Genomic DNA, 17,991 nt, shown 5'->3' with positions numbered 1-17,991 from the left:
GCCTTGCCAGTTAGCACCAAGAAAATGACCCTACTCTGGAATCCAAGAAATGCTGGCAAATAATGAGATACCACTTAATCTGATTCAATTAGGAAAGATGCTGAAAATACTACTACCCACAGCAGATGAGACAAAGCCAAATGCTGATAGCAAGGACAGACTGTACGATGACCTTTCCAGAGAGCCATGGGTATTACACAGCCCTCAGCCCAACATCCACTGTAGGAGCTGCTGCAAAAACCAAGAGACCCGTAGTCTAGCTACTGGCAAACTGGGAAAACCTTCAAAAAATCAGGAAAGCACTCGGCAGCACCCACGGAGCCTGCTTAAGGAAAGCTTCCCCGATCCACACACTGGGCTGCTGAGCAGTCACTGCACAAAGGGTTGAGAGGTGTGCTCACTGACCAGAAGGAAGGTCACGAGAGGGCACGGGGGAAAGGCAGGAAACCGAACAGACCACACAGTGTAACTCCATTTGTACAAGTAAAACCTGTTTCTGCTCCTTTTGCTTATCTGTATTTTCCAATTTTCCTCCTTCTATTTTTTTTTAAACTGTTCTTACCCAAAAAGTTTACTGCCTGCAATTAGAGGCATGCACATCATTTATGTCAACAAGCCTTTTCAAATCAATGATCTGGAAAGCCTATCCTCTAATTCCTCCAGGAGTGGTGACAGTAACAGGCAAAGCAACACAAAAGAAAAAACGGGATGGCAAGGAGTCACACAGCAGAGCTGTCATGTGAACTAGGAAAGCCTTTGGTATTTCTAGGGACTAGCCCCTGACAGATGTGACTGCCATAAATAAGTCCCCAGCAGGCCCAGTGCCAGCAGGCCTCACCTGCGAACACACAGGAAAACAGTACAGTGCAGCCAAGCATCAGCTCTGCTCTGACTGGGCACTGGGACCACTACCATGCCCCGCTCAGCTTCAGAGTCTGACTGTAGATGGATTGCAACCCACTGCTGTCAAGAAAAACCAAAGAAGGATCCAGGGTGAGGAGGAAGGAAAAGTAGAACAGAAGCAGAGATGTGGGGATGGAAGCTTTGAGAGGCAGAAGGAAGTGGTGCCCTCCTAGAGTGCCACGGAAGGAGAGAGCAGAGCCTAGTCACAAAGCTCCACAGATACCACAATGCCCCCCACAAGGCACATGAAGGCTGTGCAACCTATGCACAGGGAGGGTCTGGGGGTTCCCAGGACAGCCTAGCAAGTAGCTGACCAAACGGCTGCATAGACAGCCTAGCGGTTCCTGCCCCACACAAACAAGAACACAGTTTCTCTGGGACCACGGTGGGACACGAGAGTGGCCATCAGAGATGCCCAGAGAGAAAACCAGGAAGGACCTGAGCCTTTGGTGATGCTGGCTCTCGGCAGGCATTTTGGCTGTCGTAAAGCTCATGGCACTAGCTGTACTACACCAGCACTCCCACTGAGGGAAGGCCTGGGAAGTTCCAAGGGAACAAGAGGTGGTCAGCAGGCATCAACCCCAAGCACCCCTGCCTACTCATCTCAAGTGGATAAATGCCACTGGGAATTGAATTAACATGCTGCTTTCACTTTGGGGTTTAAATGAGTGTGTGGTCTGGGGCGCCTGAGTGGCTCAGTCAGTTAAGCGTCTGACCCTTGATTTCAGCTCACATCTTTTTTTTTTTTTTTTAAGATTTTTTTTTTTATTTATTTGACAGACAGATCACAAGTAGGCAGAGGCAGGCAGAGAGAGACAGGAGGAGGAGGCAGGCTCCCCGCTGAGCAGAGAGCCCGATGCGGGACTCGATCCCAGGACCCTGAGACCATGACCTGAGCCGAAGGCAGAGGCTTTAACCACTGAGCCACCCAGGCGCCCCTCAGCTCACGTCTTGACCTGTGTCGTGGGTTCACGCCTCACGATGGGCTCCACGCTGGGCATGGAGTCTATAAACATACACATACACACACACATGCATGCGTGCGTGCACGTACTAAAATCAATAAACGAGTGTCAGGTCTATCAGGCCAGGGCTCTCCCAGACAGAGCAGCCATTCAGGCCCCCAAGACTGGTCTCCCCCGAGGACTTCAGTTTACCAAGTACAACTTCTCCGACCATGAGAGAGGGGTACAAAGAACTAAAGCCTGGGGAAAGAAAGGCAGAACACAAGACTGTCCACCTCAGGTGGCTCTCAAGCTGCCAGAAAACTTATAAGAGGAGCCTGAACACCTCCTAAAGAAGGAGCTGTGAGAGTCGGAAGGGCTTTGCACAAGCACCACCACATTCCGCTGGTGGGCATGAAAACTGGGGCAAGCAGCACAGCAAGAGATGTGTCCTCTGGAGTACGCACCAGGAACGTTCCCTGCAGTGTTAGGCAAGAACTCAATGTGCAAGCACAGAACCATCAGATTGTTGCAGACGCACATAGCAGACAACATGGCAGTAAAGAGCTCCGAGTGATGGCCTGGGGGCATTCACGGACAGACAGGAAGACCACGGCCCAGGGAGCCAGGCTGGGAAGAGTACACCTGGAGGATCCTCGACAACAAGCAGAGCTCCTCTCTGGCAACAAAAGGGAGAGAAATCAAGATCACCTCTGGGATGGAAATGACTGGAATGGGAGCCAAAGCAGCCTGCCTTCCGAGGCTCTAGAAATGTTCTGCATCTTAACAGGTTCCACACGTACATACTGTGCACTTTACTGTGTGTGTGTGCTGCCTCAATCAAAAAGCAGCTGTGGGGAACCGGAGGTGGGGAATGGTGAGCAGGGCCTTAGTGCCTCTCTAAACACTCCACGCTATTTGTCTTTAAAAAAGGGAAGGAAAAAGCCTCTGCCAGTCAGTCTTCCAGGCCTAAACCTTGAAAGTGAAAGCAAGTGCTCATTGGCATGTCCATCCTAAAAAGAGTAACTGGCCCAGACAGACACAGAGCACCTGCACACACCAGACCAGCCTGCAGTATAATCAGCGGACAGAGCCCCGGGCTCCCACTGCACTCAGCCCCGCTCTGAGCACTCCTGGAGAGCCTCCTTCCTCTCTGGCCTCAGAGGACACCCAGAGGAGGCGGACTCCTAGAACACCTCATCAGTGCCTGCCTCAGGACCAGCCCATGCAAAGGACAAAGGTATTCTCTGCAGAACAGACAGAAAGGCTGGAGCCAAGGAACTTAAGCAAATGGAGGGCAGAATGGGGCTCCATCTGGCAGATGGCAGAAACCATTCTAGTAGCCCTGCTGCTCTACAAAGGAATGGACTGCCTCAATAGGTAGTGAGGTCCCCAGCACCAGGAGTTGTCAAGCTGCAACTGCTAGGCCATCTGTCAGTGAGTTATGGAAACAGGTTCTGGCTCAGGATGGCACAATACAAGGATGAAATGAGACAAGCAAAGGGAAAACCACTCAGAGAGCATGCTACCTAACACCACAATGCACTCAAGAAATCTCAATTGCGTGAGAAAGACACACGCAATAAAGCAGGAATGCAAAGCCATCTCCCTTCCTGACAGTCTAGCAGAAAGCCCTCGAGTGTTAACCTGGCCTCCAACTTATCCAAGCTGCCCTCCCTCCTCTGTCCGCAAAACACAAGCACATGGGAGAAAGCCATCAAAGCCTGACTCACTTGTGTAATCGCTGAGGGTGTACAGGACAGTGATGAGGTTGTCCAGGCAGGGCCAGTGGTCAGGATTGCACCGCAGCCCTTCCTCGAAAGCATGGCGAGCCAGGGGGACCCGGATGAGCCTCAGGGCCACATGTCCGATTTTATACCAGAGGTTGACGTCCGTGGAGTCCAGCATGACTGCCTGGAAGCAGCACAGAGGGTACACACACTCAATCGGCTCTCTCGCTGAGCAGGCGCCCATGGTGACCGGAGGGAGCAGAGCACCAACCCAGCCACCCAAACCACCCAGAAAAGTGGCCAACCCAAGATACAGGAACCAATTTATCAAATTCAGAACATCTTCCTGACGCAGTTTGTCACTCTGAACATCTGTACTCCTTATATATCTGATAGGTAAGTACCATTAATGAAAGTACCATTAAAAGAAAATGGGGGGCTCCTGGGTGGCTCAGTGGGTTAAGCCTCTGCCTTCTGCTCAGGTCATGATCTCAGGGTCCTGGAATCGAGCCCCACATCCAGCTCTGTGCTCAGCAGAGAGAGTGCTCCCCCCTCCCTCTCTCTGCCTACCGGTGATCTCTGTCTGTCAAGTAAATAAATAAATAATCTTTTAAAAAAAAGAAAAGAAAATGGATTTGGGGGGTATTTTGCGGGATTTAAAAATTTTTTATTTTGAATTGTGGGGTTCTAGAAAAATTACGGGCTCTGGTGACAGACTTCAGTTCACATCCTGCTCCTACACTGACTGGCAGCATGATCCCAAGCCTCAGTCCCCTCACCACTAAAATAAAGATTTTAGTGCATCCTGAATCCCTGCAAGATGATGTCCAGTTAGCGTATGTGTGGAAAGGAGTTCTCATGGTGTCTGGCACCTTAGAGGTGCCCACAGAGATGGTGACCGTTAACACCGAGATCACGGCTATACTATTACGAGCAGGTACAGATGCCAAGGGTCAAGCTGTGTTCTTAGCACGGGTGTATGTACCAATTCATTCCAGTTTCACAACCGCCCTCTTTCTTACTGTGCCTATTATACTGCTGCAGACCTGGAGGCCCAGAGAGAGCAAGCAACTCACTGAGGCCACATGGGCCCTGAGTGGCAGAGCACCAATGCACATGCAGGCCCCTGCTCTCTCTGAACGCACTGCTGCCAGCTGATGAGGGTCTCAGGGACCACAGCCTGGTGATGCGCCACTACAAATTCTTCTTTTTAGCCAACAAGACCATAACCTCACTCTTTCCACCAAGAGCTTTCAAAAACCCCAAGGGGCCAATAAGCACTGCCAAAACTGCACCTCTAAGTAGAATTCCATAGCAGTCTCCAGGTCCTCTCGCTGGGCAGCCAGCTGGGCCAAGTTCTTATATGTGGAATATTTCAGCATCAGCCCAGGGTGCTTCAACCCTTCTTTCTCATCACCGGACGAAACTGCCTGTGAACAAAAACAGAGGTTGAGAGTGACACCTAGGCCCTGAAGCCTCAGCAGGACACCAGGGTTCCCAGCTGGCCTCTGCTGCAGGCCCTTGGCCCAGTCCAGTGCCACCCTCCATTGAAAAAGGAAAGCCCTATACTAGATGTCCTTGGAGGACCCCTCCAGCTCCGAGCAGACAGAGAAGGAAAGCTATATCACTACAAGGCAGTTTGCAGATAGTCTCAGCACCCCATTGCTACAGCCAGGCCTGAAAGGTCAAACCTAGAGCCTGCAGCTCCCCTGGAGCAGACCTGAAGAGGGAGGACAGGGCATGAGGAGGCCACCTGGGGGCAGCACCAGGGTCTGGAGATGGCCAGGCAGCCAACTTACGCATGTCTATACATCCCACAGCAAGAAGAGCACCGGATTAGGAATCAGGAGGCTGGGCTCCCAACTCTGTAACTCATCATGTAACTGTGGACAGCGACTTTACCTAAAACTTTAGCGCCCTGAGGATCTCTGTACTGCGAGGACAATAATCCTACCCCGAATATCAAAAGTGCAAGCCAAAAGAGCATAAAGATTATAAATGTGCTTTATATAAAAAGTTATTTCACTACAGCTTTTATGAAAACTCTTAGAAAACCCTACAACTTCTAAGACACCGCTGATGAGGAAAACTACTGCTCTAACCACCGGACAAAGTAAAACATTTTCTAACAGAAAAACTAGGTGGCACAAAGAACTTCTTTCCAGGGGCAGGTCCATATCTCAGCCTTGTCCTTGGACAGGTCATGTTCACATGACATTCTTCTTCATGATCAGAACCGGTAAGACCTGAAGACATGCAACCTTCAGGAATAGCCCCTTGACAAATCCAAGAAATCTACCCTAGCACTCTTATGGAATCCCAACAAGAAGACTAACAAGCTCAAATCAACCTCATTCCTTATTTCTCCTGTCATCTGGCTTGTACTGCAGAAAGATCCCCAACAACAGGCTCACCTGGACACCAGGTACTCTCACCATTCCAGGTACAGAACTGTTCAAAATCTGGTGTGAACCCTTCAATACAGGCCGTGTGAGTCTACCTCGGAGACTAGCCAGTGTACCTCCACACACAACAGCAGAAGCCCTCATAACTAACCTCCACCTAACCAGCTGGATTCCACACCGTCCTCCACCCTCTATGACAGACACGCTGATGCCCACGGGAGACGAAGGGCTCACCCCAGCCAGCCTCCCCAGCGAAGCTGGCCACTTCTTAGGTGTCAGCTGTGTTCCAGGGCCTATTTATGCCAAGTGTTTGGGAGACTGTAACTACATAATTTAGTTTAACCTTAAGTATACCAATGTGGATGAATGTGAAAAACTTTTCTATACATTTTCTGTACTTTTCAACTGTTTATGATGATCACGTTTTTTTTGTTTTGTTTTGTTTTGTTTTAAAGATTTTATTTATTTATTTGACAGAGAGAGATCACAAGTAGACGGAGAGGCAGGGAGAGAGAGAGAGAGAGGGAAGCAGGCTTCCTGCTGAGCAGAGAGCCCCATGTGGGACTCGATCCCAGGACCCCGAGATCATGACCTGAGCCGAAGGCAGTGGCTTAACCCACTGAGCCACCCAGGCGCCCCTGATGATCATGTTTTATATTTATAAGCCAACGGGGAGTGTGCTACAGCAGTGCTTCAAGGCTGAAATGACAGAGAGGGAAGTGGACACACCTACGACTACAAGGCCAACAGCACCCTTCCGACTTTGCCCTGCTCACCCACTCACCTCTGAGGCCTGCTCTGTCATGGTCTGACGGAAGACGCCCTCCTGAAGCACACACGGCCCCTGGCCTGTGGCTGGAACTCAGTAAGGTAGAATAAAGTCGTTCTCATCTCTGGGCCCTCACTCACTTCCTACTAATGGGGGAGGGGTAGGTCACAATTCCCATAGCCCTAATTCCAAGACACTACAACCAACACCAGAGAATCCTGACATCCACGCCTGAGGGAAGGGATGACTCCTATAACCAACAATGAGAACTCAGCATTCTGCCTCATCTGTGGTAAAAAATCATCCAGGGGTAGGGACACAAGGCAGACCTAAGTGTCTGCCTTCCTAGAAGTGTAGGAGACTGCTCAACTGAAGGACCGCATTCCAGAAAAAGCCCATGGATGGAGTCTGTCTGCTTCCTCATTGCCCATCCTGGTGTTTAGTGTCTGGGTACTTGAAAACAAAAGCCTTTCCTCCTAATGAAACATAATTCTTCCTAAATCAATTTCAAGTTGACACTCATTCTCAAACCTCCAAGAATCATCTCCATGACCAGCCAACTCAGGTGTGGCTCACTTGCCACTAGCATGGCCCCCACGCTGGATCAATAGGTCCTGCCTCTCCACCATACCCTGTGCCCGAATCATGGCTCTGTGGTGCTCTCCCAACCCTTTTCTCTGACTATGTCTTTCAAAACCCTTTTCTCTGACTATGTAGGAACGCCTACACAGGCTTCCTGAGCTTACGGGCTATCACCTAAACAGCATTTGCCAAACCGTGTTGCCCATAGGATCATTAAGTATCAGAAAACCATGGGTTCTAATCCTGGTTCTAATGCTTCACTAGTTGGGTAGCTCTGAGTTATGAACACCTCACTAAGCCTCCATTTCCACAAGTATAAAATGGGGACAGGGGACCCCACCTTCTCAACAGAGTAGTTGCAAAGAGAATGTAACAAAGTAGCCAACACAGGGCTCTTACTAAGAACAACAATCACTCTGCATGCTTCACTGGATTCACTCCACCCTCACAGCAACCCAAGGAGGCTGACACTCTACAGGTGGGGAAGCTGAGGGGCAGAGAGAGGAAGTAACATGCCCAAGGTCACCCAGTGAAGAAGGGGAGGGCAGAAGGCAAGCTCACCGCCTGGCCTGTGGTGCCTCACCTCTCGTAGCAGGCGCGCCTCCAGGAGCTCATGGTAGGCCTTGGCTGACTCCTCAAACCGGTCATGTTTCTGGAGATCCAGGGCCTTGTGATACAAGGCAAAAGCCTCTGCTTCCTGTGAACCAAGACAGGAGATTACAAAGGTTTGTCTTTCTTAAGCCAAAAGTGTGTGTAAGGGGGCTACAGTCGAGGCCACGTAAACTGACAGCTGTTCCCTCTGTAGTGGAAACAGTCCTAACACTCCAACCTGCCAGGAGCTCATCACTGGGAGACGAACCCCTCAAGAGTCCCCCAAGGAGCAAGAGCAACACAGGCTCAAGTGAGTCTAAGCAACAGCAAAACACACACTGGCCCAAGGACAGAGGATCAGAGCAATGGCAAGGTTATGAACCCAGCGGGCCTTCTCTGGGTAAAGCTGGGAGAGTGGCCACACCAGCCAGAATAACCCAGAAATTCCCAGAGAATATGGGTGGTTTCCATTGCTTTCCACTTGCCACTCTGCCCTAGCCTGATCATTGCCCACAGAGGGTAACAACCGCCTCTGGGACAGAAGGGACACTAGGCAGGCTGAGCCCTAGGGACATCCCTTGAGGACCAGGGATAGCTGACTATTGGCTTTTGAGAGGGCTCAAGACTGCCTGCGTGTCTCCTGTGAAAGGGGAGCCACATGTTCATTCCAGGTAAAACAAAAATGGGAAAAAGAAGCAAGCCGCTACTGTACTATGGCAGGACACAGGTAGAGAGAAGGGTGGAGGGAAGGAAAGAACCAGGTTTAAGTGGAGGCGATGCCAGGCCTCATGGAAGAGACGAAAGACCAAGAATCTAGAGAGCTGACGTTGAACCTGGCCCCTCACCGACCTCCTGAGACCCCCCTCAAGACATCTCCCCTCAAGCGCCTCTTCACACTGGCCCATGAGGGCAATGCACGGGGAAACCTCAAAGCACCACCTACCGTTAACATGCTGCCATCCTTGGGTGTGCCAAGTCCTGAAGTGAGCACAAAGAATGGGCTGCACAGAAAGTTAGTCCCTGCTGGATAAGTGGGAGCAGGGGCTGAACTGGCCCAAACACTGCTCACAGAATACAGAATTTCTCTTCAGTGTGACCACCCCCAAGTAAAGCAATTATAACATGAGATGGAGAGCTAAAATCCCATTAAGTCTTGCGAAGGCATTTAAAATGAGGTACACTCTACAGAAATGAAAAGCAGGGTCTACCTACAGAGGAAGACCATGGATTACATACCTGGGCCTCCTTGGTCTGTGTTTTGTGACTTTTAAAGCTTCCTTCATGATCATCCTCAACTGTAGAGCTGGCATTTAAGGCTGCAATTCGAATCTAAAAACAGGGATTTGAGGCAAGAAAAAAGTTGATTTTGAGATGTCACTTGTCTCTTTAACAACCTACAGTGAGGGGCGCCTGGGTGGCTCAGTTGGTTAAGCGTCTGCCTTTGGCTCAGGTCACGATCCCAGGGTCCTGGGATTGAGCCCCACATTGGGGAAAGCCTGCTTCTCCATCTGCCTGGCCTTCCCCCCAGCTTGTGCTCTCTCTGAATGTCTGTCTCTCTCTCTCTCTCTGACAAATAAATAAAATCTTAAAAAAAAAAAAAAAAAACTACAATGAATACAACTCTGATTAAGCACATGATCTTATAACTCAAGCAGCTATGGCCTTCTCAGAATGTAATGAACAATAAATGATTGAGGAGAAAAACAAAGACCAGAATATGTAACAAGCTACTTAATAAGCTACTTGGGGAGCATGTCCTGGGTGCTATCCACTGCAAAAGGAACACCCCAGCAATGCTAGATACAACAGATGACCTAGACATCAGAACAACAGACACTGGGGCACCTGGGTGGCTCAGTGGGTTAAAGCCTCTGCCTTCGGCTCGGGTCATAATCCTGGGGTCCTGGGATCGAGCCCCGCATTGGGTTCTCCGCTCATCAGGGAGCCTGCTTCCTCCTCTCTCTCTGCCTGCCTCTCTGCCTACTTATGATCTCTCTGTCAAATAAATAAATTAATTAAATCTTTAAAAAAAAAAAAGAAGAACATCAGACACTAACAAAACATGTGAACTTTGTACCTTTCTCACAACTGTGGCAAGGCCCAGCAGAACATATTAACTAAACATGCTTACCCTCAATTGCACCAACAGCTCTCCCAGGAGGAAGGCTGCCCCATACTGAGTGTCCCCCAAGATAACGGCCCTCACCCCCAGGAGTGAAGTGACAAAACAACACTGACACCAGCAAAACAGGCAAGCACCAGTTCTTACCATACTCAGAGAGCTTCAGCGCTGCCACTAAGCACCACTTCCCATCACTGGCAGGGGCTGTGCTGGTCCACAATCTCCTAGAGAAGAAAACAGGAGAGACTGAGAGAGGGCCCAAGAAAAGCCAGGCACACCACAGTTCCAGGGGCCCATCACAAAGCAGTCCCCAAATCCAGGAGCCTAGCCAACTCTAAGCACACAGGCCAGTGAGCAACTGCCTCAGGATGGCTGCGTGATCTGTCACCCAGGTTCTGTGGCCAGAGCTTCTGCCCTAGCTAGGTAAGACACCAGGCGCTGGGGTCACAGAAGAGTGAGACCACTCCATGCCCCCAGGGCTCACTGTTCAGCAGAGGAAAGAGCCCTATAAACAGTTATTTTTTTCAATAATTAAATGAAATCAAGGGTGCCTGGGTGGCTCAGTCCTTAAGCGTCTGCCGTCAACTCGGGTCATGATCCCTGGTCCTGGGATCAAGCCCCACATCAGGCTCCCTTCTCAGTGGAAGCCTGTTTTTCCCTCTCCCACTCCCCCTGCTTGTTTTCCCTCTCTCGCTGTGTCTCTGTCAAATAAATACTAAATAAATAATCTTTTTCTATTTTTTTTTTAAATATTTATTTATTTGACAGACAGAGATCACAAGTAGGCAGAGAGGTAGGCAGAGAGGCAGGCAGAGAGAGAGGAGGAAGCAGGCTTCCCGCCGAGCAGAGAGCCCGATGTGGGGCTCGATCCCAGAACCCTGGGACCATGACCCGAGCCCGAAAGCAGAGGCTTTAACCACTGAGCCACCCAGGCGCCCCAATAAATAATCTTTTTAAAAAATAATAATAATTGAATGAAATGAAGAGAAACCCAGGCAACATCTACAGGTGGAAAATAATCCACTTGAAGGGATCCAGACAGTGAGCGAGGCAGCCTTCATGGTAAGCCCTGGGAAACCAGCACTGAGGTAGAGTGTGATGAAATGGAGAGGCAAGGGGTTGTGGTGTGATGGGGAAGTGTGGACACACGCAGATGCCAACACAGCCCGTGGCTGGGCCTTAGAGCAGAGATGGGCATGGAGGATGGAAGAGTGCTGGGCCAGAGAAGTGGGAAAGTCCATCCTGTAGGCAAGAGCAGCCACCAAGAGTTTCAAGGAAAGCAAAATTTAGAAATACAGGAAAAAATATTAGAGGTAGACAGACCAGTTTGGAAGTCTGCAAAAAAAGGACAGGATTGGTGAAGATATGGAGAAATTAGAACTCCATACATTACTGATGGGAAGGCAAAGTGTGCAGCCGCTGTGGAAACCGGTCTGGTAGTTGCTCAAAATGTTAAACACAGAGTCACCGTATGACCCAGAAATTCCACTCCTAGGTATCTACCCAAGAGAAATGAAAACATAGTCCCACCAAACCTGGTTCAAGAATGTTCACAGCAAGGGTGCCTGGGTGGCTCAGTGGGTTAAAGTCTCTGCCTTCAGGGGCGCCGGGGTGGCTCAGTGGGTTAAGTGCTGCCTTCGGCCAGGTCATGATCTCAGGGTCCTGGATTGAGCCCCATATCGGGTCTCTCTGCTTCCTCCTCTCCCTCTCTCTGCCTGCCTCTCTGCCTACTTGTGAATCTCTGTCTGTCAAATAATAAATAAAATCTTTAAAAAAAAAAGATTATTCATAACAGCATTATTCCATAACAGCTTCAAGGTGGAAACAAATGTCTATCACTATGAATGGATAAATAAAATGTGGTATGTTGATACAACGCATTATTCTTCAGTCATAAAACAGACAAAAGTACTACAACACGTGCTACAACATTGATGAACCTTAATGCTAAATGAAAGAAGCCAGTCCACAAAAGGCCATGTATTGTCGGATTCCATTATATGTAATGTCCAGAATAGGCAAATCTATAGAAACAGAACGTAGATGGTAGGCTACAGGAGAGGGACAAATGGGGAATGATACTAATAGGTACAGGGTTTCTTTCCAGGGTGATGAAAATGTTCTAAAATTGGTTGTGGTGACAGTTCCACACTCTGTGAATATAATGAAAATCCCTGATATATACACTCCACACAGGTGAACTATATGGTATGTGATTACATGCTGCTTTAAACAAAGAGATGCCAGGAAACCTAGAGGGCACACTGGACAGAAGGGGACACACTCCAGGTGGCAGACTCATAGGACTTGGCACCTGGGAGGCTGGAGGGAACAGAGGGGTTCTGGATAACACCAAGTGTTCCGGCCTGGGGGCCGGGACAGGGAGGACAACCCCCAAACAAGCCAGATCTTCGCAGGAGGAGGAGTTAGAAAAAGTCCCATCTAAGAGGCTGGCAGAAGGCCCTGAAAGGACCCAGCAGGCAGTGGAAGTGAGCCTTGGGCATACAGACTGAATGCATGGTCCACCTGGATAACATGAATTGACTGTTGTTGCCAATAGCACTACAGCAATGATTTCTAGCATGGTTTCCACCATGGGCTCTGAGTTCGCCAAAGGTTCTTACAAGAAAGGAAGTACAGTCTTTACACAGACAAGGAAGACTCAAATCTCCTCTAGGCTAATAGCTATTTTACCTCCTGGGTTCAACAGCTAGGAAAAAAGAACACTGAGGCCCAGTGTGGAAACTGCTGCTTTACCATAAGCTATACTATGATGGACACTGTGACTGCCATACGATACAGGAAAAAAAAAGAGAGAGAGACAAAAGTAGAAACTATACAATTAAAACCCTGCATCTAGACTAAAATTTAAAAAATACACACATCAATAGATGAACCTGGATAAAGAAGATGTGGTATAAATATATACAGTGGAACACTACTCAGCCATCAAAAAAACTGAAATCTTGACATTTACAATGATGATGGAACTAGAGAGTACATAATGGTAAGCGAAAAATGTCAATAAGAGAAAGACAAATATCATATGATCTCAATCATACGTGGGACTTAAGAAAACAAACAGAGATCATAAGAGAAGGGAGGGGAAAAATAAAACAAGACAAAATCAGAGAGGGAGACAAACCATAAGAGATTCCTTTTTTTTAAGATTTTATTTATTTATTTGACAGAGAGAGAGAGAGATCACAAGTAGGCAGAGAGGCAAGCAGAGAGAGGGGGGAAGCAGGCTCCCCGCTGAGCAGAGAGCCTGACGTGGGGCTCGATCCCAGGACCCTGGGATCATGACCCGAGCCAGAAGGCAGAGGCTTTAACCCACTAAGCCACCCAGGCGCCCCAAGAGATTCTTAATCATAGGAAACAAACTGAGTTTTGCTGGAGGGGAGGGATGGTGGGGGTATGGGATAACTGGGTGATGGATATTAAGAAGGGCCTGTGATATAATGAGCACTAGGTTTTACATAAGACTGATGAATCACTGAGTTGTACCTCTGAAACTAATAATACACGATATGATAATTAACTGAATTTATGGGACGCCTGGGTGGCTCAGTCGGTTAAGTGGCTGCCTTCAGTACAGGTCATGATCTCAGGGTCCTGGGATCAAAACCTGCATCAGCTCCCTGCTCAGTAGGGAGTCTGCTTCTCCTTCTGCCCCTCCCTCCCTCCCTCCCTGCTTGTGCTCACTCTCTCTCTCATATAAAAATAAATTTAAAAATATTTTAAAAAATTAATTGAATTTAAATTTTAAAAATTTTTAAAAGCTTTGTCTACAAAAAAGAAAAACAAAACATACATATAGGGGGTGCCTTGGTGGCACAGTTGGTTGAACATCCAACTCTTGGTTTCAGCTTGGGTCTGATCTCAGGGTCATGAGCTTGAGCCCTGCATCAGGCTCCTCATCCAGTGCAGAGTCTGCTTGAGTTTCTCTCTCCCTCTCCCTCTGCCCCTCCCACCCCCGCTCTCTCTCAGATAAATAAATAAATCTTTAGAAAAAGAAAAAAAAAAACATACACACATAGAAAATAACAAGCACTGGCAAGGATGTAGAGAACTGGAACCCTCATGCTCTGCTATGGAAACAGTTCAGCAGTTCCTCCAACACTAAAACATAAGGTTACCTTATAACCCAGCATTTCCACTTCTGGGTATATACCAAAAGAACTGAAAGCAGGGACAAATGATTATACATAGGGGTAAAGAGTGCAGGAGAGAAGTTGTAGGGTAGCGCCAATACCTAACCAGAGGCCTCCCAACCGGCTCTCCACAGGGCAAGTGCTAGCCCCAAGTCACAGCAAGTCTTCCCAGATGCCACCTGAAATCCTCATGGAGAGAAAAATAAGAGGAGCACTCAGGGATGACTGAGAGATCAGGTTTCTGTGTGGCAGCAGCAGGCCCCACATCCACAGGTGGAAGGACATCAATATAGCCATCATGTCTGAGGGCAACCTACTCCTGAAGGAGGAGAGCTTACCTGTTCTGCCTCAGCAGCACCTTACAGGAAGGCACCCAACAACCACTGGGATTGTGCTAGATGGGCTAGTGCCTTCCCCTGGGGCTTCTATGTCACCCAGGAGCACGATGGGTGCAGGTCCCATTCGGAGTCACTCCCAGACCAGACTGAATGAAGGATGGACCAGCCAAGTCGGAGGGGAAAAAACAGTAGGCTCCAAGTCTAGAGAGAGGTTTCCGGTCCCACTTGCTGCCCAAGTCCTTGCCCACCCCTCTGTCCACCTACCTCTATAGAGAAAGCCCGTAGACTCCTCAAAACAAAAGCTCTTTGGGCACCATGATCAGGGCCAGAAGACCCTCACAGAGCCCACGGTGCTGAAGAGAAAATAGAACTTTCAGGCTTCCTAATTCTTTAGAAATTGTTCAAGCCAATTGTCCCCACTGAAAAAGGCTCCTGTGCTAACTTTAATGTAATCTAAAAATACAGTACCTTCCACTCCTCTACCACTAAAGTCCATCCCAGACACTTACAAGACACATCTGTGTTATCTCAAACTCAGAACAGCCTCTGTAAAGAGTATTGGGCTTAGTCATATTTTTGTCCCTCTTTAGCATTGTGACCTTGGACAGGTCAGCCAGGCCCCTTAAGCCTCAGCCTAATCAGCAAAATGGGTATAATAATGCTTATCTCATAAGGCTGGCAGTTGTAGGGCTGGACACAGATACATACTGGAACTGAGGCATACTTGTGAGTGTCCACATAACATTTGAAGAGGAACCTAAAAATGATCCTCCCAACGACTCGTCTTGTACATTAGTCCCATTGAGACCATGATCCCCTCTACCACAGACCCCCAATTCTATCTTATCATTACTACTCTTCCTCAGCTCCCTCAATTTCCAGTAGCAAAATAAAGAATGAGCCAGAATACTGTACTCTTAATACATCCTGAGAGGACTATGGGGATTATGTAACATGGACTGTATTATCCCCTTTACTTTTGCCAAAATAGTACATAGCAATCACTAGCTTGCAACTGACCTTGGATTTTAAATATCAGTACACATGAGAATTTTTACCTAAGATGTAACAATAAAACAGCTTTTCAAACCTGAAAATCTTACACTGACTTAATACAGCAAGAGCAGGTTCTTTCTAAATTTCCTCTACATACTCTCACCTCTGCCCTGGAATTACCCTGGGTCTCTCCCACCAGCCTGTAAGCTCCCAAACAGTCCTGTCTTATTTACCTTTGCACCTCTATGTCTGGCACAAAACAGGTGCTCCAGAAAGGAAGGGATGAACAAGCAGATGAGTGGTATCTAGGCGGCATATTTTAGTGGGAGATGTATTTAATTTTTCGGTCAAATCTTTCTTTAAGACCAAATCTGTCATTCACAGGAGAACCCTTGTATGACAAGCTAAGCTGCAGAAGCCATGCAGAGGAACAGCTCACTAACAGCTTTGGTGACACTGTGAAATATGACATTCCTGAGTGAAGGGAAACATTCCCATCTCAATTCAAATGGGACTTCATCAAGGAGCTTCCCTGACCCCATCCCTCTGATGTGCCCCATACTGCACATGATCATCACACACTGTGTTCTCCATTAATAATTTAAAAAAAAAAAAAAAAAAGAAAGAAAGAAAGAAAAAGGAGGCCCCTGGGTGGCTCAGTTGTTAAGCATCTGCCTTCAGCTCAGGTCATGATCCGAGGGCCCTGGGATTGAGCCCCAGAGCCCCACATTGGGCTCCCTGCTCTGCAGGAAGCCTGCTTCTCCCTCTCCCACTCCCCTTGCTTGTGTTTCCTCTCTCGCTGTCTCTCTCTCTCTGTCAAAGTAAATAAATAAAATCTTTAAAAAAAAATGAAAACTTTTAGAAAACCAGGATTAGGAGTACCTGGGTAATGCAGTTAGTTAAGCATCTGACTTTTGATTTTAACTCAGGTTGTGATCTCAGGGTCATGAGATAGACTGAGCCTGGCATTGGGATCCAAGCTCAGCACGGAGTCAGCTTGAGATTATCTCTCCCTCTCCCTCTGCACCTCCCATGTGTGCACACTCTCTCTAAAATAAATAAACCTAAAAAAAGAAGAAAACCAGGAATAAAAGGAAATGTCCTCAATCTGATAAAAGGCATTTTACCAAAGATGTTTTGATGTTTTGCCAACATAATTTTTTAAAGATTTATTTATTTATTTATTTAGAGAGGCAAACAGATGCTAGGGGTTAGAGAGAGAGAGCAGGTGGAGGGGCAGAGGGAGAGGGAAAGAAATCTCAAGCAGACTCCATGCTGAGTGCAGAGCTCAATGCAGGGCTTGATCTCACAGCCCTGAGATCATGACCTGAGCCAAAATCAAGAGTCAAGATGCTTAACCAACTTGAGCTACCCAGGTGCCCCTATAGCTAACATCATAATTAGCTGTAAAAGACTGAATGCTTTCCCCCCTAAGATAACGAACATGGCAAGGATGTCCACTCTCATCACTCCTATTCAACAGTGCACTACAAGTCCTAGTCACCCCAATAAAGCAGGAAATAAAAGCAAAGAGATTAGAAAGGAAGAAATGAAACCACTCATATTCACAAATGACATAACTGTCCACATAGACAATCCCAAAGAATTTATAAGATAAAGCCCTAGAAGTATCAGGTGAGTGTAGCAAAGCCACAGGGTAAAGGTCAACACCCTGTATTTCTATATACCAGCAACAACTGGAAATCAAAATTGAAAAAAAAAAGTCATTTAAAATAGTTCCAGAAAAAAAAAAAAAAAACCTAGGTATAAATCTAAAAAAATAAATACAGGGTGCCTGGATGTACAATCGTTAGGCGCCTGCCTTCAGCTCAGGTCATGATCCCAGGGTCCTGAGACTGAGCCCCACATCGTGCTCCCTGCTAAACAGGAAGCCTGCTTCTCCCTTTCCTACTCACCCTGCTTGTGTTCCTTCTCTCACTATGTCTCTCTCTATCAGATAAATAAATAAAATTTTTAAAATAAATATATAAATAATAAAAAATACATACAGAATGTATATTCTGACACTTAGAAAACAATGATGAGGGGCGCCTGGGTGGCTCAGTGGGTTAAAGCCTCTGCCTTCGGCTCAGGTCATGATCCCAGGATCCTGGGATCAAGCCCCACATTGGGCTCTCTGCTCAGCGGGGAGCCTGCTTCCCCCTCTCTCTGTCTCTGCCTGCCTCTCTGCCTACTTGTGATCTCTGTCTGTCAAATAAATAAAATCTTAAAAAAAAAAAAAAAAAAGAAAAACAACGATGAGGGGTGCCTGGGTGGCTCAGTGGGTTAAGCCTCTGCCTTCGGCTCAGGTCATGATCTCAGGGTCCTGGGATGGAGCCCCACACTGGGCTCTCTGCTCAGCGGGGAGCCTGCTTCTCCCTCTCTCTATGCCTGCTGCTCTGCCTACTTGTGATCTCTCTCTCTGTCAAATAAACAAATAAAATCTTTTAAAAAAAG

General features: G+C 47.8%; 1 protein-coding gene across 1 annotated transcript in view; it reads right to left on the bottom strand.

The window, feature by feature from the left end:
- CABIN1 (calcineurin binding protein 1) overlaps positions 1-17,991 on the bottom strand; it is a 158,411-nt gene that overhangs the window by 126,306 nt on the left and 14,114 nt on the right. Inside the window, 5 exon segments of the mRNA XM_047696245.1 lie at positions 3,581-3,761; positions 4,873-5,007; positions 7,917-8,030; positions 9,161-9,253; positions 10,194-10,270. Coding sequence (XP_047552201.1) covers positions 3,581-3,761; positions 4,873-5,007; positions 7,917-8,030; positions 9,161-9,253; positions 10,194-10,196 — 526 coding nt within the window. The 5' untranslated portion in view covers positions 10,197-10,270.

This window comes from Lutra lutra, chromosome 12 (genome assembly GCF_902655055.1).
Source record: "Lutra lutra chromosome 12, mLutLut1.2, whole genome shotgun sequence".
Classification (NCBI taxonomy): Eukaryota; Metazoa; Chordata; class Mammalia; order Carnivora; family Mustelidae; genus Lutra; species Lutra lutra.
Note: the sequence above shows the minus strand (reverse complement) of the source record. Positions and strands in the feature narration are given on the sequence as shown.